Source organism: Lampetra planeri, chromosome 28 (genome assembly GCF_965212315.1).
Source record: "Lampetra planeri chromosome 28, kcLamPlan1.2.h2, whole genome shotgun sequence".
Classification (NCBI taxonomy): Eukaryota; Metazoa; Chordata; class Hyperoartia; order Petromyzontiformes; family Petromyzontidae; genus Lampetra; species Lampetra planeri.
Window position 1 is genome coordinate 11,961,901 of NC_136134.1, and position 27,008 is coordinate 11,988,908.

A 27,008-nucleotide genomic window follows, 5' to 3' on the forward strand; every position below is an offset into this window, starting at 1 on the left:
TAACTTTTACTCTATTTACTTTGTTCATTAAAATCGTAAAGCAGCATTATATACTACAGCTTCATACATGTGTTTGCCATGAAGCCCTGAATCAACATTCACACAGCTGTGGACCAATGCTGTTTCTTGCGAGTCAACTGTGCCCAAGGATGCTGCTCTCCAGGCCCCAGACCCCTCACCTCCAGGTAGGCTGACAGGGTCATGTAGATCTTCTCCCCATAGGGAGTGACACGGTTCAGCTGCAGCGAGTTGTGGAGCGAGCTGTCCCACACGGCCTCGAAGCGAAAGAACGTCCTGCGGTAGCGGGGAACGACGCGGTCAGCAAGACGGCCGGCCGTCCGACGAGTCGGCACCGAGCAGAGCGGCCGCAGGTGTTAGTGTGCCGTGGTGTGCCGCGTGATGGTGTGGATGGCACAACATGACGTGTCTGGATTCCTTCAGACCTAATTTTATTTTACCCGTACTGCTCCTACACATGTACTGCCGCTGCTGCTGATGCGGCCTAAGATTTGGCGCGAACAAAGTTTTTGCGAAGCGTACCTTTAATAAAATACGAACACGGCAGCAAAACCAAATGCAAACTATAGAAGCAAAGTATGAAGCGAACTTGAAATGCAAGTGCTTGCGGGAAGCTTGCAACATGAATTGCGTAAGACGCACGACAGCACAATACCTAGGCATGTCGGAATCAAGACATTGCCTGCAAGAAATTAAACACAAACGTTAGTACCATCCTTGCGATGGAAAACAAAACATAAAAACACCAAAAAATGCAAAGCGTAAAACAAAAGACTCCGCGCATTACATAACACCGTGTGTAACACTTCTGTGCCCAAGATGACATTAACATGTGCCCTGCAATATATTCTTTAAAAAAATAAACAATTTGTATAACAGTATTTTTACAGTATATCTATTAGATACGTGTGCACTTTTTCCCCAACAAAGTACAGTAAAAAAAAACTCCAAGTGAAAGGCATTCACCCAGACACTGCTCAAATTGTCAGCAGCTCTGAGTTTTGTTGGATGCACACAGCACAGGAGGAGTGTGGGAGCAAAGGCTCATGGGAGATTGGCAGGCGTGTGGGTGCACGTGGTCGGGTGCGGACGCACCTGTCGTCCCCAGCGGGGGAGATGTACTGGGAGGAGAGGATGTTCAGGGACAGAATCCCGGGGTCTGTGGCGGCGCTCTCCTCGAACTCGGGCGACGTGCGGATACGACCTGACCACCGCACACGCAACGCGCGCACGCACGTCCTCAAGCACAGCCGACTGCGACACAGGGACCCCTTCCCTCTGTCACTCCACACAATAGCAAGCACGTGTTTTTCTAGCAAGTGCCGGCATGTGCTCGTGACGACTGGAGAAAACCCCCTACGGACGCTGTCTTGCCAAACCAGGCCGGAGTTTGTTCCATTCCAACCTTCCTGCTCGTGAGCCAAGCGCTCTCACCTCCACGCCGTCTCTCATCTAAACAATGACTGAATCGCAGTACTCAGGTGTGATGAGCGTGCACCATTGAAGTGCACTTTGTGTAACCACCAGGTGAGATCTCCAGAGTCCAGGATAGAGGAGTCTCATTTGCAAGAGTGACCTGAGGGCAGAGGTCGCAATCGGGTACCCGATACCCGTACCCTACCCGATACCCGGCTACCCGTACCCGGCCGGGTACGGGTACCCGTTTGCGACCCTGGTGCGGCCGGGTACGGGTACGGGTGGGCCGTGAGTCACTGGTGAGTAACCGTTTGTCACTCTTTTCCCAACGTCTTGTCTCTTCTCACAATTCAAGTTCCTAGAATCAACCCACCCGCGCCTGCAACATGGCTTCATCCCAGAGGTCGCAATCGGGTACCCGTACCCTACCCGATACCCGGCCGGGTACGGGTAGCCGGGTATCGGGTAGGGTACGGGTACCTGATTGCGACCCTGGTGCGGCCGGGTACGGGTACGGGTAAGGAATCAAAACCCGTTTGCGACCTCTGCCTGAGAGTGACCTGGGTCCCCACAAGGACAAAGGCTAAAGCATAAAAGAAGTGCCACGACACAGCATAAAGAAACCAGCAAAAACAACGTGTTACAAAATACATTAAAAAGACTGTCCAAACACACTTACTTTTATATACATTTTTTGTAAAATTAAGAAACATAAAAGGAAATATAGATTTTAGGTGATTTTTGCACAGGTGTGTAAACAGACAACAATTGTACAATAGCACCACACAGAATCGACGGCTCGCCATCACACTGTGATGAGACAGGAGAGTAACCAGGGCCGCCGCTTCTGAAGCAATGGCGTTCCAGGTGTTCAGGGCGCTAGTTAGCAAGAGGAGTGCCAGCTTCCCCGACTCACCGACGACGAGCTCGCGCACCTCCTTCCACTGCACCTCACTCTCCGTCTCGTGGATGATGGTCACCACGATGCGCCTCTGGATGCCCTGGTGGCGCGAGGGGGGGTGGCATGTGGTCATTAATACGATCCTGCCGCACCGTAGCATTCGATCGGCTACAACAGATTTTACACAATAATAATAGCTAATCAAAACAGACGGACGTGTGCGTTGAGAGAAGGGAGTAACGGATAGGAGTCTCTCAAGGTAGAGAGGAAAAAGAAATGGAGAGGTAAGAATGCAGACACTTTGCAGAGAAGGTCAAGGCCCTAAGCCTGTGTTTACAAAAAGATGGAGGGAAATTAAGATCATAGCAGGGAAAACCGGCTTCCCATTGAGTGGATGCTGACTGGTGGATTTCTCAGCATATTGGAAAATTCCTAAAGTGTCAGGCAGCGTGCGTCACGGTGAACTTATATTTCATTCCGAGTCCGGTACCCTCGTTAGTGGCCATGTAATAAATCACCCCTTGGCAGCTTGTCGAGTTGCCACAATTTATGTCAAGGATGTACGTCTTTGCGTTCTGTTTGGACTACCTCAATACATTGCCTCTGGTTTGTTGTCTGGTTTGTACCGTCTCATCGACTCAAATGGTCAAAATATAACATTGGCATATGATTTGCATGCCAACAGCAAACAGTCAATTATTACACGCACAATTTCATGCACGAGGGTCTAAACAGATTTAAATGATTAATCGAGAGTCGTTACACAGACACACGAGTGGGTGGATTCACCAGACAGGTTAGGCTGCTGCAGCGTTGAAATCTGCGCGAGCGCTTCCGCGATAGCGTCGGTGAGGTGATTGAGCAGCGCGACGCTCACCTGGTGGAGCAGGTAGACTCCATGGCAGGGGATCCCACTGCTGTGGTCCACCAATGCGGGGATGTACCTGCACACACAAGAGGGAGCGTCGATGACCATCGCTCGTACCGCAGCCGTCCGTCACGGCAGCTCCTCGCAGACACTGTGCTCTCAAACTCGCCAAACACGGGGCCTCGCATTCTGCTCAAGGGTACAGACTGCTTCTGACTCCGGGGAACACTGAATCAACCAGAGCTACAACTGAAACATAATTGTCTCTGAACCTATCATCATCATCATCATTACCATCAGCCGTGGTAAATCCAGCAAGGGATTAAGGTCTCCTGAAGTCACCACAACCTCTCACTATCCCGAGATGTTTTCCTTGGCTGCCACTGACCATCGTCCATCATCCCTTATAGCTGCAATGCGTCCTGCGGTTTGTTAGATGTTCTTAATCGACGTATCTTCTCTAATGCAGGTGGTCTGTCTTTAAATCCTGCATTTCTCCACGCTTCTTTGTGCACTGTATTTTTTTGTTATTAACCACGTTTTTGAAGCCATCGTCCCCAGTAAATGCTGAAGAGGAAGCTGGCACTGCCAAGCCAAATACTACTGTGAACAGGAATTATTAATGGATAGAGTCTGAAACAACAAAAACATGGCTCTCACTCTACATCACGTATTGCACTCAATTCAGCATCGATGCATGGCCAACCAACTGCTGCCGCTACAAAAAGTAAAATATACAGAGAAGATAAAAAATGTACGGCGTGAAGGAACAACAATGGGCGGGTGTGAGGCTGGCCAGTGGGTCCCTTATGAATAATGTGAACGTGCGGGACGCGTCGCGCCTTCGTAACGTCCGCCGGAGAGTCGTGCGTTTGCGGCGCCCTAGGGAAGAGCGGCATGCGCTCCTCCGCGTAAACGTCTATGGCCCTTCCTGTTCTACCCACAGGTGCACTGCCTTCACTCTTGACGTTCCTACGACCGCAATTTATTTGCGAACGTTAACAGAGATTTGGAAATGTCCACCTTTGTAAAGTAATATGCGGTCCCCTTTTTGCAGTGGGAGCATTTCCTTTAACTTTTATGAAACCAGATCAGAATTAAACGAGTGCAGTGGGAGCAGTGTAAAGTGCAACGAACAAAAAACCTCGCCACCACCTTCAGCGCCAACACTGCCGTGTGGCATGACCACAGGACGCCGCGTAAATGAAGAATGCGGTGAGTAATGAAGGTCTCTCAGGGAACGCCAAACTGCGCTCGCTGTACCGCTCATGGAGGGCAGCGCTGAAATGGATAAGTGGCAACCGCTCAGGTGAAAGCAGATGGAAGGGGCGACGTGTACAGCATGGGCGCACGTGTGAGCGTGAGCGTGCGTCTGCCGAGCCGGCACGCGACAGCGAGGCTACTCACTCCCCAGTCGGCTCCAGCTCCGAGATCTCCACCCACAGCAGCAGGTCGTACTTGCAGTGGCACTGGCCCGTGTTGGGCTTGCTCACCGTGTTTAGCTTGGTGGCCGGCACTAGGAAGAGAGGGGGAGAAAGTCATCGTGCCCACCTGGAACGTCGTTGCCGACGGCCGCGGTGCCCACGGTGCCGCCGCCGGAACGCCGGAACGCCGGAACGCTGGGCGAGCGTCCCGCACCCTCTCCTCTGCGCGAGCGAAACCGCCATCGGGTCGGATCGATTTGCGCGGCCCGCCCGGTAGATTTTGCGGGCAGCCACTCGACTGTGGCCATTCCCCTCGGAATTAGCAAAGCGTACAAGCGCCTGCGGTGTTTACAGACGGCAATTGGTGGGCAAGGAGGGAACTGCTCATCGGCGCCAAGACGCCGGCACATCTCCTCTGACACTCCGCATCACTTCCGTAGTTGTCTCCCAGTCCGGGCTCTGCCGGTAACTATTTAAAATAGATTTTAATGTGTGGATTTATAAATACGACTGTTAACCGTCAACTTTGAGTTTTTTTTACAATGGTTTAACTTTTGGCGGGCGTCCCGTTACCATGGCGCTGCAGGATGACCGGCGGGGCTAGCAGCAGCATTAGCGGCGGGCGGCAGCGGCGCCGGCGAGGGCCGCACAGGGGACGCTTCGGGGCGGCGGCCGGAGGACCAGGGCCCACCGCTGGTGCCGGCGCCGTGGGCAGCGCCGGCTCCAAGCTGTCCAGCAGCCGGGCGGCGGCGGACACGGCGACGTGAGCCGAGAAAGCGTCCAGCACGCACGAGCTCACGCAGCCGGAAACCAGACACTTAACGAGCTCTATCTTTCTGTCGTGATCTGCAGGCGGCGGTGGCGATGGAGGCGGTGGTGGAGGTGGTGGCGGCGACGGAGGGTGGGTGCGGCCGAGGTGGAGGGTGATGAAGTGAGAGTGGGGGGTGCGGCGGGTTTGGGGGAGAAAGGAAAAAAAACGAAACAAACAAAAACATCCATGCGATGCGAGACCATGCGGGGAAACGGAAACACAAAAACGCAATGTTTGAAAATCAAAATAACGTTGGTTTGGAAGCATGAAGATACTAAACAAAATCATGGAGAGGTTTTTTTTTGCAAATTAAATGTTCAAAGTAAGCATTTTGTATGAAAAAACCTTTACGTGAGACACGGTAGATGAAAATAATGTTTTTCCAATGATCCGTGAAGACTTTGTTATTACTCTGCTCTGCAGGCCCTCATCTACTCTGCTCTGCACGATCCACCTCAAGTGGAATCCTGGGACTGTCGACTATGCGGGTCCCCACACGACTACGCGTCGCCATCCTCACTGCTACCCCGCGGCCGGGGCGCTTCTGTTCCGCGCCGTGCGAGCCGGAACGCCACGGAGCGCCTACCTGGCTTGGAGAGCGGCATTGCCGGCGGGAAGTTGCGGCGGGAAGGCGGGATGGGGCTGCAACAACACGTTGAGAAAGCAACGTCAAAGAGGCATCCTGGGAGGCACTGCGCGAGATTCTGAGTGCGCGACTCCGTGTGCGCGACTCCGTGTGCGCGACTCCGTGTGCGCGACTCCGTGTGCGCGACTCCGTGTGCGCTGTCATGGGTCCGTATCGCCCCTCCAACTGCTGGAGCCGATATCAATTACTGTAATGTTTTAAAAAAATCTTTCTCCAATTTAATCCTAACCCTGGATTGTGACAATGCATAGAATGTATCACTAACATACAACTCTTGTGTGTGCGTATCTGCTTGTGTATGCACGCCCGTGTGACCGTCTCTGTGTGTACACACACCCACGTCCTGATGTTTGTGTGTGGGGAGTTGTGGTGCAGCGCTATAAACCTGGCACTGCGCTATGAACCCGGCGACCCGGATTAGATTCCCGCTCACGGCCAACACCAGTGAAGATTATCTGAACCGGTCCCGGTCGACTCAGCCTCAAATGAGTACCTGGTGCGGTGTGTAAACATCGCCACTGGGGAGACAAAGGCGGTCGGGCATGGTGCTGGCCACCCACCCCCTCGTGTACCGCTCTGGCCTTCATAGGTGCTCGTGTTCCTTTGTGTACCCGTTTGCGTACACAAATCCATGACTGTGTACATGCTTGTGTATACATTTGCGTACACACCCATGTGCCAACATTTGAGTGTACAGGTTTGTGTACACACACCCATGTGGCTGTGTGTTTGTGTACACAGGCCCATAAGACTGTGTGTGTGTGTTTGTGTACACAGGCCCATGAGACTGTGTGTACGTGTTTGTGTAAACAGGCCCATGAGACTGTGTACGTGTTAGTGTACACAGGCCCATGTGGCTGTGTGTTTGTGTACACACGCTCATGAGACTGTGTGTACGTGTTATGTACACAGGCCCATGTGGCTGTGTGTACGTGTTTGTGTACACAGGCCCATGAGACTGTGTACGTGTTTGTGTACACAGGCCCATGTGGCTGTGTGTACGTGTTTGTGTACACAGGCCCATGAGACTGTGTGTACGTGTTTGTGTATACAGGCCCATGTGGCTGTGTGTACGTGTTTGTGTACACACGCCCATGAGACTGTGTGTACGTGTTTGTGTACACAGGCCCACGTGTGCCCCCACCTGCTCAGCTCCCCGCTCTGGTTGTGCAGGGGGTGTTGCTGGTAGTGACCGAACACCTCGAACACAATCGGCTGGCTCTTGATGTACTCCACAAACGACTTGGTCACTTCCACGGCAATCTGCAACAGAGACCAGAACACTGAACAACACCCTTCGTCAACACCCGAGGGCCTCACTCTGTGTCCAGGCAACTGTTCAGGAAAGGGCAAATGTATTTACATTCATATTTATGTTTAGTTGTTTTTGCTCTAATCACCATTTGCACTTGATTCCATGGTAAAGCCTCTGTCATTTTTGTGACCCCAGATCTGTCACTCTTGTAAATGAGACGATTCTGAAAACCTCGCTATCCTTGTAACGACGATGACAATGACGTTGATGATGATGTGAGAGGTGTCCTCACATTCTGGACGTGATAGAAGGCGAGAGGCGGCAGGCCTCGTCCCGAGTTCTTGAGGGGCTCTGTGGAGAACGCCTCGTCGTGGCAGTGCAGGAAGCTGCCACACGGACCACAGTTTTCAAACCGATTACACGACGGAACACAATTTTAGTTCCTGGGTAGTAAGTGTCATTTCGTAATTGCTTATGCCTAAAAAGTATATAAAATGGCTATTATTCCCCACAAACTTTGATTCATATGTTGTTTTTTCTGACTTATTGTGAACGAAAAGACACAAATTCACCCGTTTTCTCATTGAAAATAGGTACATTTCAAAATATCACTGTCCTGGTCACAAAAGCAAAGTGTGTGGGGAATAATAGCCATTTTATGTACTTTCGAGGCATAAGCAATTAGGAAATAACACTTACTACCCAGGGACAAAAATTAAATTGTTACACAGTGTTATCTTTGAGCACATTCATATCTATATTCAACACGGTTGCTGAGCACAAGCCTTAGAGACCCAAAACGCCAAACGGCCAGGAACAAACAGCTCTATCAAAGTTGTAATCGATGAGTCAACTCGTTCATTGAATGGAGTACTCATGAGAGATTAGGAAAAAAGATGGGTGGGGATTCCAAAGAGGAGCAGTGGGTCAGTAGACGCAGAACGAGAAGTGGTTTGCCCTGAAGTGTGGTGAGTGGTTGAGAGTGTTGGTTGTAACCTGCAGTGCGGTGGTTGAAAGCAATGCGGATGCGATGACAGATTCGGTGTCAACATGAGTGGAGGCATCAATGAGTGAAGTTCACAGGGACAGTCATGGATTAGGAGCCATCTGACTGCTGGTGAGCAAGTGACACAGGTGAAGTAATGTTTTAAAAATGTGATTTACCCATAGCTACTGTACGTTTGGTAATTTTCGCAGCGCTGAGTATTGGGCAGCAGAGAGCAGTGCAGCAGATGCATTGTTTACCGTCTGTTTACTGACATCAACGCAAAGCCCCCTTTCTCGTGGTCTGTGTGCCATGAAGATAGGCACATTCCTCGAGATATCACACACAATAGATTTCCCTCTGATGGCCACAGTGTTATTGATAAATGTGTCGAGCTATTGAATGTTTTTTTACGAAGCACCCTTTACGTCAGGGCATCTCAGAGAGATGTACACACAATAAACAACAAACATTTTGAAAGTGCACCCTCAGTGGCAGCTGTCCCTGTGGGGCAAAACGCGACTCGGCACCTTGCCCGCGAGCAGCATTAGTCTACCGGGGGGGTGGGGGGGGCGACAATTGCCATGCGTGACCCCAGTCGAGCAGTTGTTGATGTTTGCCCGGCGCTCGGCTCACTTGAACTGGCAGAAGATGTCGGCGTACTCGGGCGGGATGCCCGAGGCCTGCAGCACCGTCACGCGAAACGTGAAGGTGCTGCCCAGCGCCAGGTGCTCGCCGGCGCACTCCGCCAGCGCGCCACGTAGCACCCGGGCGGGGCTGCCCAGCTCACTGCCCGACTCTGAAAGCAAACGTCGTTTTATTGTTCGTTATTATTGTTCTTGTTGGAAATGCCATTGTGTAAGAGTTGGCACATTTGACTTCATCGTATCCAACACGTCTCTGATCAATGTGGAGGAGTTGACCAAATAACCTACAGGGTTCCCTCTCTAGCGGAGGCCAGTTCACTGGCAGTGACATGAGTGAGCAATTGCAGGTTCGTGCCTTTACCTTTATTTAGTGTTATTATTATTATTATTGCAAAAGTGACCAACGTGGCAGTTAGTTTGTACGCTTCTTTGTATCATGAGTGAAGCTTCAAAGTTACACCCCAAGCCAGTCAATTCCATATTTCTATGGCATAAACAGTTATTTTTGTAGGACATCCGCTGCTGACGCTGGGTGCACAAATGTGACGTCACGGTGCGAGTGCACACTGCCGACCGGACTGGCTGCTGGCGACGTTGTTGTTGTTGTTTTCCTCCTCGTCCAGGGAGTCGGTGTCCATCGGGGGACCCTGCCCCTCCACCACACGCAGCTCCTCCTGCGAGGCGCCCACCTCCACCGGCAGCTCCTCCTGCAGGAAGGCCTCGCGGTCGCCCTGACGGCGGCAGAAATCACAACGTGACGTTTCCAGTGCACGTAGAGGAGCCGGGGCGAGATCCCAAGAGACCAGGAAAGAGTCACTTGCAAGAGCGACTGAACTGGGTCACCAACACGACAGCTCAAAGAGTAGCTGGTCTAAACGACAAAATGGCCACACGTTCACTTCTTTGAGCTTGTGATCTTTTGTACATGCAATGTTGCACAATTTTGCGTGTTGTTATATCTGGGTTTTTTTCCACCTGCACTCATGTTTCTGTTGTGATGGGTTTACTCATCAGATACAGATGTGGATTATTGTCATCTCTCACACCACCACCGCCACTGTATTTTTGTACACGGTAACGCTGTGCCAGGAAAGCAGCATGGGTGTTTGCGCGAGGACCTTCCAACAGCACAAGCACACAAACACATTTCTCGCATCTTGATGCCACAGGAGACTACAGAGACCTCGGGCACTTAAGAGCAGGTCGAGTGCTTTATTACAAGGCTCCTTCTTCTCTGCTGACTGGCGTCTCCACATACATCACAAGTAACCCATGGCAGCCATCGTAAAATGGCTCTTTAGCTTTGGACACAATAAAAGGGTGGACTTGAATATCCGCTGTATCGAAATGAAAATAAACATTGTCTGGCATTGATTTCGGGTAGATGATATGTAATAAGGATCGGTCTCAAGAACACGGGGCGATCATTTATCTCATGGGCTGAGCTATGGTCCTGGCGGTGGCAATATCCTGTTGTTGTGTATGTCTTTGATTAACAGGCAGCCCGGTCTGTCAGGGGCTTTGAGTGTCATTGCTTGTGATAAATGTTTGATGCGACGAGACGCAATGTCAAAATCACTTTGCTAGGATGTCCGATTAAGGCCGGGGGTTTGGACAAAAATAATTTGAGCTTCACCTTTTTCAGGACAAAGAAAAGGGTACAGTAATATTTTAACATATGAAGTTATGAATACATTCATAAGAGAATATAAAATTGGATGAGCAATTTCTTTGCTTTATGAACATTTGGCTTTTGACATTGAGGGTCAGATTCAAACAATACATGTAAATAATGACAATAAATATTCTTAGCATTTCAGTTATTGTTTTATGTACAGGAATGGACTCTATTCGGCAAAGCACTCACAAATTGCATTTATAGAGCATCTCCACGTGGGCTGCATCCCCAGGGAATGTACACGGCTGGGGGACACGTGCATAAGCGAGACGCGTAACAAATGGGTATTGTTTATTTAGGAAATGCATCTCTGCCCCGTGGGGGAATATCACAAAGATGATGGTATGCAAGTAACAAAGTAATAGAAAGAGGCAGTAATAGTCTGCAGAGGGAAGGAAGATCTGCAGCATGGACCTGACCAGAGTGAGGGGCCTGACCAGAGTGAGGAACTCTGTCATGGAATTCCAGAGTACGGGGGCACCGCAGAGACGGAGCGACCACGAATGAGGATTGTCCCAATCCTGCATTTCCACATTGCGTCTGCAATGCGAGGAGCGCAGCACGCGGTCCCCGTATTTGCTTAGCAGCCGTGCCCAAGATCTCTGCCCCTACCCTTCACCGGCAGGGACCGCAGCCTTTGCCAAAACAACGACGCGCAAAATTGCAAGGCATGCCCCTCGCGTGCATTCGCACCGCCCGGCTTGCCACGGGAGCTAGCCAGCGTTCACGTGCGTCGGAGGGTGGCCGCCTCCTCTCTGCGTTGCCGCGGAGCGGCCCACAGGAAACGCAGCCCCTCGGTTTGCTCCCCACGGACTGCCATTAGGCCTAAAAGCTTCCCGGCTGCCCCTGGTAATCAGATTGACTTCATGAATTTAAAATGAACAACAGTAGTGCGCCTGTGCAATGAAAATTGATATTTTAAAATAAATAATTAAATACCCCTGATTCATAAAGGCAGCTTTAAATTACACTTCAATTTTTTGGTGTCAAAGAAGTAAATATACATCCAGGTGAATTAATGTGCAGCAGATTAGGAGGATGACAGTGTGCAGTCTTGGACCATTAATTGTGCAGAGAATCCACCCCTCCTCCTTTGCACGTGACCTTTATTTTGGTCATTTATCTACAGCCCAATTCTGCAACCTTCATTATTTGGCAAATCGTTCCATAATATGCTGTCGTGTAATCCTATTGGTCATTGTAATGACTATATCTATAGGGTATTCATAGCAGATAATATAAATGAACCAATAAACGAGACGTTAGGAATCGATTCTTGAACGAAACTGTGGCCCTGCAAGGTGCCAATGCACGAGGTCTGTGGCGGGTGAATCGCTGCACACAAACCACCAGGCCCGGCGCCTCTCGGCTATGGGGGGCAGTAGAGCAGTAGAGCTGTTGTGTGCGCCACCACGACAACAATAAATCGCAAAGGAGTGCGACCTTGGGTGGTCCCCAAGGGACAGCTGCTGGTGCATGGGGCCCGGCTTGGCACCCATCAGCGCTGGCCCTGCACCGCCGCAAGGGAAGGACCTCACGGAGACGCCGCTCAATGCGTCGCCGATCTCACCTTGCGGAAATATTGGTCGTCAAACGATATCTTGGCCGTGCCCGACTGCCGCACACCGGAGCCGTAATCTGGAGCTTCGTCGTCCGCTGCCAAAACAAAAATCCACACTGAGCCCGACCATTCCAATGTGTTGACCAAATCCAGCTTTAGACGGAGTTTGTTGGATAAGTAGCCACATAGGCAGAATGAAGAGGTAATTTGGCCTCCTCCATCAAATTAGATAGATTTAGAAACCGCTTGGCTGAAACACACAAAGTGTCAAAGCAGTTTCCTGCTCAAATGAGCAATGGGGCAGTGCTCATCTCCTGTTTACAGCACAGGCTCAAGGCTCCCCATTGTGCAGGGGCAACAAAAACAGATTCTCATAATCAAATCCTCAGCATGACTTGTGACAATTCGTCAAATCACAGTGAATTGTTACACGACTATTATTAAGCATTGACAAGTAATATTGTGTATAATCACAGGACTGAGGGTAAATTGAAATAATTAATAATGTCCAGCCCTCTGCCCATTCACTGCTGGATGAAGGTCTCTCCACACGGTGTAGAACATCGGGGCTGTTTCACTATACTTCACCACACCGGTCAGTGCCAGGTGGTGAAAGGAGAAGGCGGGCCCAGGACCAGTTTAGAAATGACTCGACCACCGGCTGCAGCCGTGACCGGGAATCGTACTCGGGTTGCTGCATTCGTCACGCAGTGCACTCATTGCCGAGTCGCTCCTCTAACTAAACTTCGTGGATCGTGGCTCCTGAGAAAGCAAGTTTGTGAAGCTCATTAAGTTGTGATTCAATTCCTAAAACCGCTCCCCTAAAATGCACTGCAACAGCCATAACATATTCCGAAATGATTCTGCACACACGCACGATAAATGCGGCACTAAATTGCATAAACGGCTCATTAAAAGTAATCAGAGGCCCATAAAAGAAAATAGGTTTGAAGGCCATTACTTATGCATCTCATTAAAGAAGTCACCAAGCCGCACATTTTAAATTTTCACATTAACGTGATGTTATTTTCACCCCATGGGTGAGGGCGCAAGGCTGAAGGTTCTGTGCAGATCATGCCAATTAGGAAATTTCAGACAAATGAAAGCTGTGCTGAAAAAAAATTCGTAGTTGTACAGTTTGACGCAATTTATCCGTAACAGTGCCAGAGCATTTACATCCAAGGGGCAGGACCACGCTGACAAACCATCAGATCCCAGCCACATGACGCTCACACGTGGAGGTTATAATGTCAATGCCTGCTCTATATAAACCAGGCACAATCACCCCGTGGGGCTCCAAGTTACACAGGTTGTATGCATGTTGGTTACCATTAAGGCAATTTAAAAGATTCACATCACCGAGTCAACTAACCCATCTGCAGGACGGTGTGCAGGCTGCACGTCGAGACATTTATTGTGAATTTGCTTTAGATGGTGGTGATGACGAGGACGAGGGAACCAATGATGGTGATAACGATTGTAATGGCAGTGGTGATGCTGACGATGGCAATAATGGTGATGACAGCGATGATGAACACAACTGAGATGATGAAAGCGATGACATCGGTGACGATGCCACTAACAATGAAAGTGACGACAGTAACGATCGACGATGGGACTGGATCTTCCCGAAGATGGCAGAGATGAGGACGATGCCGAGGACGCAAGAGGAGGCGGCGGGCCCCACCTGTGATAGCCTGCACGGCGACGCGCAGGAACCCCTTCACCTCCCCGCGCTCGTTAGCCACGGCGGCGGTGTGCACCAGCGGCACGGGGTAAAGCAGGTTGCTCAGGTACACGAACGCCCTGAGGGGGTGGATGCAGCGGGAGGTGGGGCGGACAGACGGAGGGCATAGGGGTCAGGACCAGCGGGTAGAAGCAGGTGGTACACCAGGCATTGGGGTGATGATAGGGGCAGCAGCGGATCACCAATTTAGCGAGCGCCGCGTCACCCACACAACAAATGCCCTTTTGTTCAGTTAATACATTTTTGTTCAAATTATGGTAATTAAGAAAGTAATAATCATGAGTAGGTACATTAAAACAACTAAGCAAAATGGGAAATGGCAGTCAAAAAGTAAACACAATAAATTTACGTTGCCAAATTATTATTATTCACCATCATAAGCACATTTTGTGTTAACGCCAATCATACGGTTACCACCAAGAAGGAAGGCGCTGCTATGCTTGACAGACGAAGTCTGCACGAGTCTCACAGGAAAACGCGATGTCGCTATGCGTAATCGCAATTGAGTCATTTGCGGGTAAATTTAAAAATTGGTAAAAATGCGGATCGTGACGACGGCAAACGAAATTAATCCACAAGAGGAATGAGCATAGCATTTGGTGTGCAAAAAAACAAATGAAACAAAGCGGCCATGAAGATGAGGGTCAAACAACCGGAGGAGGGACCGGCCACAATCCACGGGAGCTCGGCATTCACGGCAAATGGAATTGTGCGACTCCACTGTGAGAACGCACGCAGGCGCCGGTGCGTGACAAAGCGCCCTTGGTTGAATTTCGATTTAAAGCTTTCGTGACTGCAGGGATTCATCTTCTTGGTTCTTTCGGTAAAGTCACCTGAGGATGGCTGCTTGCGTTGTGGCCGAAACGTCGTGAGAATTATTTTATTATGTTTTATTTTTATTATTTTATTATTTCCCTTCTACATGACTTTACCGAAAGAACCAATAAGACGCCCTTGGTTGGCTAAACAAAGTGTGGTGGAATGGATGGGGCCATCAACAACAAACAAAATATGAAAATAAACTGAAAAAAATTATAAAAGACAAAAGTCACAGTCAACAAAAAAAACACTTTATTTTTTATCAAATGTAAACGAACCAAAGACACAAAATAAAACTCAAACAGAAAATGTGTTTTATTTACAATGATTGAACTTAAAAACGAACACATGAATTGGATAATAATGTAATGGATTAAATTAGCCCTTAGCAAGATGTATAAACACCTAAACATGTTTTTTTATAATTGATAAAATGAAGTGCTTTAAGTATTTCTTTAAAAAATTGTGAAAAAATTGGCATTTCCCCATTTTTGGCAGAAAAATAAGCAGGCTGTGATGTTACCCAAAAAGGAGTAGAAACTGCCTCTCCCAATGACACGTTTTATCGAGGAACGAGCAGCATCGCCCCACTGCTCACTCAGCCGAGAGCGGCATTGCGACGTGGCGACACAAGTTTGGCGATTCACCACCGTCGATGGAGACATCGATCACTGGACAAGAGCAACCGCAAGCGGCGACAAGTGCAGCTGAGCGCGTGACCGCGACCTAGACGGGAGGCGCGGAGGGAGCACGGAGTGAGTGCGGCCGGAGGCCCACGGACCTCCCGAGGAGGCTGAACCACGGCGATCGGTCGTAGAACGGGTCGAGCTCCCCGTGCAGCAGGCCCGAGCCGGCGGCCCCCGACGGCCCGTCGAGCGGCCCGTCGTCCAGCGAGCTGGCCTCCGAGCCCGTCGTCTCATCGTCCACGAACGCCTCGTCGTCCAACAGCTCCAGCGCCTCCTCGTCTTCGTCGTCGTCGTCGATCCTGCGGCCGCGAGCGTCCCCGTCGCAGTCGGAGCTGCCGCGGCCGGCGCGGCCGGCGCGACCGGCGCCGCGGCCGCCACCGCCGCCCTCCTGCTCGTCGGCTAGCTCCGTGATGTCGGACTCCCCGCCCAGCGAGAAGGTGGGCGACGGCGTGAGGTCGGCCAGCCGCTCGCTCACACACGTGCTGAAGAGCGGCGAACTGGCGTCACCGTTTCATTCATTTCGAGCGGGGAGAGGGTGTCGTGTTTTTGTTTTTATAATAATTTGTGTTATATTTTTGTAATTAATTAAGATTTGATAATGAATATGTTTGTGATTTTTTTTGGTAAAAGCAATTTTTAAAATGGTTTTGTAATTAGTTAATTAGCACATTCATTTCATTTTGTGGATTTTGTGATTTTATAGTACAGTGCAAAGGGAAGAGTGGGGGGCATGGAAGGAGGGAGCGGTGTGAGTTTGGAGGTGTCGGGGCAGTGGTGGGGGGGTGAAGGAGGGGAATGAAAGGGAATCAGTGTGAAAATAGTGGCCTAAACGAGAAGCAGCAACAGGGAGTGTCATCGCTCACACAGGTTTAGACGCACACAGAAACGCAGGCGCCACCGCGTGCTTCAACAGCGGCCCGCTCGGTGCGCTGGAATCCTTGTTGCCCGCGAAACACCGAGGCACTATCGGAGCGCGTCTGTGACGGACTCTGTGGCCGGCGTTGATGCAACGTTGATGCAACGCTGGCCGTGAAACACCGAGCTGGCCAGACCAATGGGGAGCAGACCTCTTTCCGTACAACATTGCAAAGCGGTGCGGAATTGGAGAACGCAATAGTTATGGCGGCCCAGTGGACCAAATCGTCAGAGGCAATCGCTTTTGTACGTAGAACCCATGCAAATGTTTTGAATCAAACCCAAGCACACATGGGGGGTCACACGAGGCCAACTACAACCTCTGGCAGAGACAGAGCCAGCACAGGAGCCAGCTGCACCACCGACAGCACTTGTCCCCGTCACCGCACCGCGACGCCCGACTCGCACGCCAGAAGCGTCGGTTCCTCGCGACGGCGCTCCGGGGAGCAGCAACCACAGGAGGCGTGAGCGTGGGGGGGGGGGGGTACAGCAGTAGCAGCAGCACGGGGCTCTCACCTGCCGACAAGCCGGAACCAGGGAAAGCGGTCGTAGAAGGGGTCGTGGCCCGTCATGCCGGGTTCCCCGTCCTCGGACGCGTTGGACGATATCTCCCCGGCGCGGTCGTACATCTCCCGCATCGTGCCCAGCCGCTGCCTGCCAACGCCAGTACGATGTGAACATCTCCGACATTGATTTAAATTGATATTGTTTACCCAGAAAAGCCACACAGTCCTTTTAAAGGGAGATTTTTGCCCATTACTAGTTTCATTGTATGTTTGTTTAGCCGTGGTAAACCCAAATGAAACCCATGCAGAAAAGGGAGAGAATATGCAAACACCTCAAAAAAAGGTGCTCATGGGAGGAACTAAACCCAGATCCTCATTGCTTAGAGGCACGGGTGTCACCACTGCGCCTCTGCATCGGGCGAGCGACACCTCTACACCCACCCCGACCTAGCCTTCACGACCGGGTGAACCATTATGATTTGGGGTCTCGTTTTTATTTTTCAAGTTATTCTACATCATGTGGGTTTTTTAATTTGCCTAAACGTAAGATTTTCATGCAATTTGCAGACAATTTGCACACATGACGAACCTGGCTGAGTAACTACACGCAGTGCCCCTAGGCGCCTGTAAAGGAGCACTACCGACTGAGCAGGGAGACGATCGTTTGACTTTCAAAACTATCCGAAACAAACACGAGGAGCTAAACACACAAGTCACTTTCTGACTTCCTAGATTTTATTCGGACTTCCTGCATTCTCTCCTGAAGATGCTTGGCACCTTTTCAAGTGAAACGTCGCGGATCTAATCGCCAAGTGCGGCTGTGAGAAACGTTCTTCACCTTATCATCGTGAGCTGAAACAATCATCAATGGCGCGTTAAACGCTTCTACACCACGTGACCATTTCACCTTTCTCTTTTCGGCCTGGCCTCGCATGGCCTGGCCTCACGTGGTCTATCATGGCCTGGCAAGGCGTGCCCACTCGCCGGAGCTTGTCGAGGCTCCAGTAGTGCGTCGCTCCGTTCTTCAAGTCCTGCACCTCCACGGCCACCACGGTGCGGGGGAATGGGCGGTCGCCGGTGTCGTCGCGGTCACGCTGGCGCGCCGCCTCCGGAGACAGCAGCTCGGAGGGCAGTGGCGAGTAGGCCGTGTCGGTCAGCAGCACGAACTGGAACTGCACCTGCACATGCGGTGCACAGCAGCATGGACGCGCTCACTACTCGGACGTGACGCGGCTTTCACACGCGACGCTGTCCTGGCAGTGACGCGATGGACGGTGCAGCAAAGACTTTGTAACGATTGTAACACCGTGCGGTGTTAATTAGTGCTATGCTTGTTTACTCAGGGAAACCTCACCGAGTCTCAAGACTCTTTTTAAGGAGGTTCCTGCTCAGATAATCGCAACAGGGGGCGGCGATTACGATTGCCTTTTAAGTAAATTTGTGAGTGATTTTCATGAATGTGGCAAATTTTGGCCGCTGACGCTGGCAGTGTCATATTCTTCTTTGAATTACCTCACAGGATCTTTAACGTCCACTGTAACCACAGAGTACATTGATTTAAGATTAATACACCCGCAGTGTGCATCTCAGCGGTCTGCCGGATATGAACCACAAAGGTCTGGCAAACGAATGCCCACTTGCCGGCCGGGTGCCCAGTCACCTTGTGCTGCACAGGGACAGCAGCCACTGGGGTGCCCTTTCTAACGTTTGAGATGAGACGTCACGCAAGTGGCTTATCATGCGTAAAGCACGCCGAGACGCCCTGGCGAAGAGCAGGAGGACGATCAAAAGCCAATCATCCTCGTGGGCATCGTGGGCATCGCGGGCATCGTGGGCATCGCGGGCATCGTGGGCATCTCGACGTACCCTCTTCCTCAACTCCACGCTGATGGCGTTGGCCTCCTTGAGGAAGATGGCGTTTCCCCAGAGTTGGTCGCGCAGGGATGTAAACTGGTGGTACTTCCACTTGCGGAAGGCCCACAGCGCCAGGTTGAACTCGCCCTCCGTCCATTGAGCTGCCGACACAATGGGGCCATGGAGGGAAAACGCGCGTACGCACACATACGTTTACATAACAGGCACCGCTGCGGATTTAGAAAGCACACGATCCGCCAACGTTAGAATCCTGCTGCTGTCAAATCTCGGGTGGAGCACCCAGTTCCTCGCTCACTGCACTCGGCAGCATTCAAAGCAGCAGTCAGGGCGATCGATGATCCAGAACTCACCACTTCACTCTAGTCACTCACTTAGCGGCAGGCAGTCAGTCGCCTCCTCATCACTCTTACATCATTACCACTACCCTAGTTACTGTTCCGTGAGCCATCGCTCTACCAGGCTGACTGTCCATACCATGTTAACCACCACACCGCAGGTCACAACAACGCTTACCCACCCACCGACCCACCCACTCACCACACCGCAGATCACAGCACTGCTCTTTCTGCTTCTTCCCTCGCATTGATCCACTTTAGAAATTCACTCCCTTCAACTTTTACCAAGCTCTTATAATAACCTTTCTCCATTCAAAACATGTGTTAATACTTATCTATTACAACTCTGAAAGTGCTTTTTGTTCTGGCTGCCTGACATATTGGGCCTTTGGGCCTGTGGGCCTATGCTCTGTTGAAAAAAATTGGAATGCGGGCACCATATATTCTGGCATTTCCATGCACATACAGACACAAATTCACACAATCAGACATGCACACACAGACTGCTGGGGCAAGTGCTGTTAGTGAGCAAGTATGAAGTCCAGCACGGGCACACCATGGTCGGCTGCCTCTGTCTCCCAGTGCTTTTGTTTACACACCACACCAGGTACTTATTTAAGGCTGAGTTGGCCTTGGGGAGGCCCTGCACTGGTTGAGATATTTGCCACTGTTATGGGCCCTGAGTGATCGCCGGGTTCGCAGTGCAGCACTAATCACCGCTCCCTGTATATGTCCACACACACAAGAAAAAACGATGATTTTATGCGAGTAGCAAATCGTGGCTCCAGTATGAGAAGGAACTAATTAAGCTCACGGTTTCACATTCCAATCAAAATTTTTCAATTGTTTTTAAAAATTCTTTATAAAAGCCTAACTTGGCTTGTTGTTTTCCTGATGAATATTCTCATCAACAGTATTTAATCGTAACCTTCCCTTGTTTATGCAACTGTTTGTCTTGAATTGAATCACGTTTTTATGTTATGCTATTCTATTTTATCTTGCCATTGTAATGATCCCATGCGTTACTTTGAAGCGATTCTCCACTCGAGACGCGATGAAAGAACATCATCATCGTTAATCCATCAGCAGGCTGTACTTGAGTCCTAGAAACCAGACATGGACTAAGTTGCCTCCTCAAACTGGATTAAGGAGCAGACACTGGACTCGGTGATTGTCTGAAAGGTCACGGAAGGCCACGGGCACAAACACAAAGCACGGAGAGGAAAATGTAGCAACTCGGAGGATGAACGTCATTAAAGAGGCACAACCATAAATTCTGTTGCGCCTGGCATATGCAGCCTTGGCTGCTGTGTTGTCCCGAGGGGCCTTGTGCCTACATCTCCTCCCCATTCGCTTGGGCGTGGGAGGAAACGGGAGGCGAGGGTCCGAGTTTGGGGGAAGCAGAGGACGAGCTCCAGAAAAGAGGCGCATGCAGGGATTTACTGGAAACGCTCCGGGAATTGTCGACGGAACAAGGCCCGCGGGAAGCGATTTATGCGCACCTGCACGATGCCAACGGGAATCCGAACACCGCAACACCGTTGTGGGAAAATAATCAAACGACACGCGATTTCTGAGATGTATAAAATCGGGGACGTTAACATATAGCCAACGTGTGAAGCAAACGTAACGATCTGGCCACGTGTCGTTAAGTTCCTCGACCACCCAATGCAGCCAACAAAATTTAAAAGTTGTATGTACACAGCGTTTAACGCACCAGGTAATACTGTCTGGCTGTCACCTGATGAAGCTAGTTGTAATTACTGACGAAACGTCGTACTCAGATTGTAATATTGTGGCTTGGCTATCCTACACACACGTGTGTGCTGTACTAGTAACAAATTGGCACGTTCTCTTTACGTGACAAACCTTACTAATTGGCTGTCGGGTGGTGGCGGGTTTAACGACACATTATTATATTTACGCGATCTAACGCAAAAAACCTGTTTTGCCTCACTACTGAGTTAGCGAACAATTCTCACAACCTAGAATTTGAAATTCAATTATGAATCATAGTATTGGCTGTAATAACCTTTATCTCGCTGAAGCAGAGGGAGGGGAAGACATTTGAAGGGAAAGATGAGAGGAAGCAGGTGCTTGGTTCGTTGTGTAAATCAACTGAACACAATTCCTTTGTTTCCCCAGAAAAGCCTCACCGAGTCTCAGGACACTTTTTTATGGTTCTGCAAAGTTTCACAGTAAATTTGGACAATTGCTCTTTGCCAATTAAGTACTTTTGCAGTGTCATTTTTTTTATGTGGACCACTCTTGCAAACACACAATGGCCTACTCTTCTTTGAATGATGTCACATTGTGAATCAGGCGGTGCATAGTATTACTTTAATATACCTGCAGTAATAATAGCCAGGGCAGCCTGCCAGATTCAAACCGTGAATTTTACCAACAAGCGGCAAATGAGCTACCGCTGGGCCCAGCGCCACCAGGGCGGTGCACCCGGTGAGGCTACCAGAGGAAAGTAACCCGTGGCTTTGCGTCGCACCGCCGCAGAGGGGCGGGCTCACTCACCCTCGTCCTCCGCGTCATCGTCGTCCTCGTCGTCGAGGTGCGGATCCCCGGTCAGGTGCGTGTCCACCTGCCGCTGCAGCGCGAGCAGGCGGTTCTCGTATTCCTGACGCCATCCGTGCAGCGTGCGTACGAAAATACACCACAGGCGTAAAACATCCGCCACGGGCGCCGGGTGGGCGGCACGGAGCGAGAACAGGCGGCGCACGCCACCGCTGCCGTGCATGGGTTCGACCGTCACCGTCATCCGTGCGGCGCGGCCTGCTTGACCTGGCATCGCCACCGTGCTTTTGGCAACGTGGCACTTCCGAGGGAATGACTCACCCCGATGAGCATGGCAAAGCAAATTTGTTGAAGCTCAAATGGCTCTTTTATAGGATTCCATTAGGTGATGTGCCTAACCAGGAAATTAGTTCCAATCTGGGTATCGTTAGCAAAGAACATACGTGTGCATGTGTGTGTGTGGCGCAAGTGATGGCGAACGGAAGGTTTTGGAGCCGTTGCTTGAGTGAGTATGGATGGCGTACACTGTCGGAGAAACCAACACCTGTAGAAATGAACACAATGCGCGCTCGCCTCTCGTGCCTGCTCAATTTATTTAACCCCCAGCTCAACACGCGATGGTGCTCGCAGCGCCACCCTCACTCCCTCCCACGGAGACGACGCACAAACCATGCACGCTGGCACGGGACACGGGTGGACGGGGGGCGGGGAATGGCGGGGGGGGCACGAGTGGATGGGAACGATGCATTGTGGGGGGCAATGGACCCCACATATTTCTCCTTCGTTCCTCTCTTCTTAAGTGTGGGATGGTGACCCTGTAACAGGCCACCAGTGGTGATTCTGTTGAGGGGTCAGGGGGGACGACGTACCCCCAATATTAAGAGCAGCGCTCCCCCATTGCCCCCACCCCCTCCATATTGAGAGGCAATTCCACTGGGTGGCGGCTTGAGGGACACGCAATCTCGAGGTAAAGATCAGTCATCATGGCCAAAGCCACTGATGCCATCGCTTCCTTCCTTCTGTTAGATACCACACCAAATACACATTTTCCCCCTGACCAACTTTATTGAGGGCGATATTGGCACGTAAAATAAAGATTGATTGACCTCCAAGATCGGCTCCCTATACGCGAATAGAGGGGCACCCACTGCCCCCCCACCACCCATATTAGATGCCCCCTGCTGGTGCCTCCCCAGATGAACGCGTCATAGACTCGCCACTGCACGCCACGGCAACACACGGGGAAGACGTGCCACGGGGGGCACCACACAGAGAGGGGGGTTCCAGAAAGTTACGCACGCCGAACACCACAGACCACAGAAAACAACATGAGGATAGTCACGACGCGTGACTACGGTAACCGTGACTACAGCGCCACACAACAGTCCTGGGAGTGTCATAGAGATCTCCTTTGCATTTCCTGGATGATAAAACAAAATCTTTCCGGTCTTGTTTGTTCCATTTTTGTTGTTTATGAAATTTTAAATGTTGCATTTCATTCGCTAACGATCGTGGATAAGGCATTACAAAACACAAAAACTGTGTATCGTCTCCTTTGTTTATAGGTCGGATCCCAAAATGCCTAACGAGTCAAGAGGTTAGTGTTTAATGTTTCCTTCGTGTTCAGACTTACACTCAGCAGTCCGTCTCAACTGGACATCATTCCCGCACCTTGCTGCTCATCGCTGGGCACGATGGTTATCACAAGCCCTGCCTCGCGCGCCCCTTGCCCCCGTGCAAGTGGAGGGGCCGGATCACGCTTTTCCACAATTCATTCCCGACCCCACTCAACCGGTCAACATACCGCGCACACCTAACAATTCCGCTCCTTATGAACCGTAAAGTTTAAATCGGATGTGATTTTCCCAGTGCACCTGGATGGGACGAGGCCTTGATTTGGGAGTGGCAAGGGTGCCCGCTCAGGGCGTTGAGTGGACCGTCCAGGATTTGAGGTCCATTTCGACTCTTGCTTGCACATTCCCCAATACTCTCAAAGCACAATCGCACTAAGCTATAAAAACAAATAACAACCGTCATCTGCAACTCCCGCCGTCAATTCACGCCGCAGAAAAATATTGCAGTCGTTTGCGCATTTATAATTCAGCTCACACTCTGAAATGAAAAGTAAAAAAAAGTAAAACTGTTATGCCCCACCTAGTTAAAATCTAAAATGTGATTTAGCAGCAAATGAAGCTGACAAAAAGCACTACAGCAAAGATTGTCTTCACTCTCAACGCGTTCGCAAGTGCATTCTGTGTCGCCTTTTGCCTGGCACTACCGCTACACAAACCGTCCACAAGGCAGCCCAGCACCCGTCGACCTCACTGCAGCCCTTAGGGAGTTCACGCTCAGTGGCACTATGAACCGAACGATGCGCACGGCTTACAGGAGGCCAACTGTGCTGCGTTTTTATTTACTCGTGTCACCATCCACAGCCAACGCCTCGTGGAAACATGATCAACAATCCACTGCAGCTCATCATAGAGTTGGACAGGATTTGGGGCAATCTGGCTGTATGTACCGTGCATACAAACACACACAATACATGTGTATATACACAATTCACAATCTTGTTCTTGAGGCCAAGCTGTCTATCTCTAAATGGGTCCGTGAATGATATCCCACATGGAGGTGCGGCTCCTTCGGTTGACAAAGTTCAACGAGGTGGCCTGGCCAAGTTCTCGTCTTACAGCGCCCTCCTGCTAAACGGCACAAGGCTTGCCGATCTGCCCTCGCCGCCCGACGACTGCCCACTTGGCACGATGAATCGATGTGCACTGCTACCCATCGGTGAGCCCACCGCTAGCGGCCCCATGGGCCCTCAATGCGTTACGGTCAGAGAGTATAAAGTTATAGTGCATCAGTTTTAGAAACCGTAGATCAGGAAAGGCACATGGATCTTGTGAAACCGAGAAATGTTTGCCAATCCCCAAAATATGTTTGCAACTCAAACTTAAACATTTTTACACAGGTCGAACAATTTATGATAAATATATTTATAATATTTGTTTTAATCAGTATTGTAAAACAACAGTTTCTCAACTGTTTTTCCTTCCTACTCATTTAGTTTTGTCCACTTGTATACCAAGATTGTAAAAATTCCAAGAACATGACAGAAGTCTAAGTTCATTGAAAGCATTACCCAGGGCCCTGCTTCCCAGAAAAGCCCCAGCAGCACAGCTTAAAGGGCTCACACCACGGCCCCGAGGCAAGATGAGCCACCCCAGTCTGCACCGACCTCCCAGGAGTAAACCTCAGGGCCGAGGGGGCTGGGCGACGACCACCAAGACCCGGTGCCGAGTAAGGACCCAGGGCAACGTCCGCTCTCCTCCACGAGCGCGGGACAATCCGGGGCAGAGAGCGGCACGTGCTTCCACGAGCGCCAGTGCAGTCGGGGCCACCGCGGCGACGCCAAAACCTGAGAGGTTTTGGCTTCCGTGCATCAGAGGGCGGTTGCTCGTTCGCCAGTGAGCGCCGGGCATTCAAGGCGACCGCGTTGCTCGCCGCGTCTTACGGCGCCGGCGCGGTTGGACCGGCAGAGGTACAGTAAGGCACGCGACGTGCATTGAGGTAGGAGTGTCCCTCCTAGTACCTGTGTACAAGAGACGGCGCGATGCAAACAAAGCAACTCGCCTGCACGTTTCCACTTCAACGAGCATTACCTGGGGTACTTTATAATAAAAAGAAATATGCAGCTGTAAATACTGGTAAACCTACTGTGTTGTGTATTGTGCAAGTCTACGAAATGCTTCTAAGTGACTGCAAATGCATCACTGTCAGCCCAGGCTTGGTGCAGTCGTGTTGTTGTTGTCGTTGTCATCATTGTTCATTTGGCTTTCGCTTATTTTGGCAGCAAACGCTGTGCAGAGCGTGCCAGACCCTCCTCCCCATTGTGCAAACAAATATGGCATCCTTCCTGAACATGAACAAAAGCAAAATACTTAAGCTAAATCCAAAACATTTGTCTTGTTCTTGGGCTGTCTCATCTTTTTTCTCCTCCCTCCTCCACATCACCTGCCTTCTCTTCTTCCTCCTCCTGCACCGCCAGATGCTCGTCAACCCCAACGCGGCATCCTAGACGTCCGTTTCACGCGACACCTTCAGGTCTGGCGACGAGTACTGCCGGCGCATGCGCGGCGGCGTGGCGTACGCGCCGTGGGGGACGAACGGCCTCGCGGGGCCCCCGTTGCGAGGGGGGTAGCGCGCCGTCACTGCCGCCGGGGACTCGTTGTCCGACAAGTAGCCACACTCATAGCGGGGGCGGGGCGCGTGCCAGGCCTGCGCGTGATGGTGCTGCTTCTGCTGCTGCTTGTACGGCGGCGGCGGCGGCGGCGGAGGGGGGAAGTGTGGGTTCGAAAAGTCGATGGTGAAATCCCCACTGTTCCAGGAGCGCCGGTGCTGCTGGTGCGAGCGGTTGCTGGTGCGGCCAGAGAAGGAGTTTCTACGCCACGGCACCTGGTTCGGGTGGTGATGCTGGTGCTGCGGTAAGTTCGGCTGGTGCGGCACCAAGTTCTGGTACGGGTTGAAGGGCCTCTCCAACTGGTTGTAACCGTAGCCCCCTCTCGGGTGGATGTGGCTCTGGTGGGGCTGGTGGTGCTGGTAGCCCCGGTGGTAGGGGCGCCAGGCCTGCTGGTGGAACTGCTGATGCCTCTGCTGGCCGTGTGGCCGCTCCGCCGGCGGGTCCGCCGCATCGCCCCCCTCCTCCTTGGTGCCATCCTCAGTTTCTTTCTCGTCCTCATTCTCCTTCTCCGTTGTTTTGCCATAGCCTTTCTCTTCCATCCCCGCGGTCCACGACCGCCGTTGCTGGTGGCCGCTCCGGAACGGGAAGCGCAGCTTGTGGTTGTAGGGCGGGATGAAGCGGCCGTGCATCACGTAGTCCGGGGCGCCGCTCACGCTGCCGCTGCCGCTGCTGCTGCCGCTGCCACTGCCGGCGGTGGTCACCGGCCCGGTACTGCTCTGTCCCTGCTGCGCGCGCCGCAGTTTCTTCGCAATCTGCTGTTGCTGCAGGTTCTGCAGACGTTGCTGCTCCTGCTGCAGCCACCGCAGGCGGCCCCGTCTGAAGCCCGGGTCCTCTTCCATGAGCTTCACGATCCTCTCCTCGCGGCTCAGGCTGTCCTCACCGTCCTTCCCGTCGCCGTCATTTCCCTTCTCGTCCTCGACGGCCCCTAGGATCAGCTTGGCAATTTTCATGAGCTCCCGCTCCACCTTCTGCACGCCGTCGTCGTCGTCTTGCGCGCCGTCATCATCACCCCGGTCGTTATCGTCGTCTTCATCCCCGACGTCCCCGTTCTCGGACGGGTCCAGGCCGGGCAGCACCTTCTCCATCTTGATCATGCGGTCCCTCAGCCGCCGGATCTCCTCGTCCTTCATGTTGTTCTGCTGCTTCACC

General features: G+C 51.4%; 1 protein-coding gene across 8 annotated transcripts in view; it reads right to left on the reverse strand.

Annotated features, from left to right (window-relative positions):
• Positions 1–27,008, reverse strand: part of KIF1B (kinesin family member 1B) — a 109,863-nt gene that overhangs the window by 9,887 nt on the left and 72,968 nt on the right. For 5 of the 8 annotated variants that reach the window (XM_078607958.1, XM_078607956.1, XM_078607957.1 and 2 more), the window contains 18 exons: positions 21,620–21,722; positions 18,750–18,898; positions 17,868–18,061; positions 16,894–17,031; positions 13,898–14,016; positions 12,220–12,305; positions 9,546–9,702; positions 8,961–9,123; positions 7,632–7,725; positions 7,229–7,347; positions 6,025–6,080; positions 5,201–5,473; positions 4,611–4,719; positions 3,213–3,279; positions 2,351–2,435; positions 1,114–1,222; positions 674–700; positions 180–294 (listed from right to left, as the gene is read on the reverse strand). In XM_078607958.1, coding sequence (XP_078464084.1) covers positions 180–294; positions 674–700; positions 1,114–1,222; positions 2,351–2,435; positions 3,213–3,279; positions 4,611–4,719; positions 5,201–5,473; positions 6,025–6,080; positions 7,229–7,347; positions 7,632–7,725; positions 8,961–9,123; positions 9,546–9,702; positions 12,220–12,305; positions 13,898–14,016; positions 16,894–17,031; positions 17,868–18,061; positions 18,750–18,898; positions 21,620–21,722 — 2,163 coding nt within the window. The remainder of the gene's footprint in view (positions 1–179; positions 295–673; positions 701–1,113; positions 1,223–2,350; positions 2,436–3,212; positions 3,280–4,610; positions 4,720–5,200; positions 5,474–6,024; positions 6,081–7,228; positions 7,348–7,631; positions 7,726–8,960; positions 9,124–9,545; positions 9,703–12,219; positions 12,306–13,897; positions 14,017–16,893; positions 17,032–17,867; positions 18,062–18,749; positions 18,899–21,619; positions 21,723–27,008) is intronic. The other 3 variants (XM_078607960.1, XM_078607955.1, XM_078607961.1) reach the window with 3 other exon arrangements.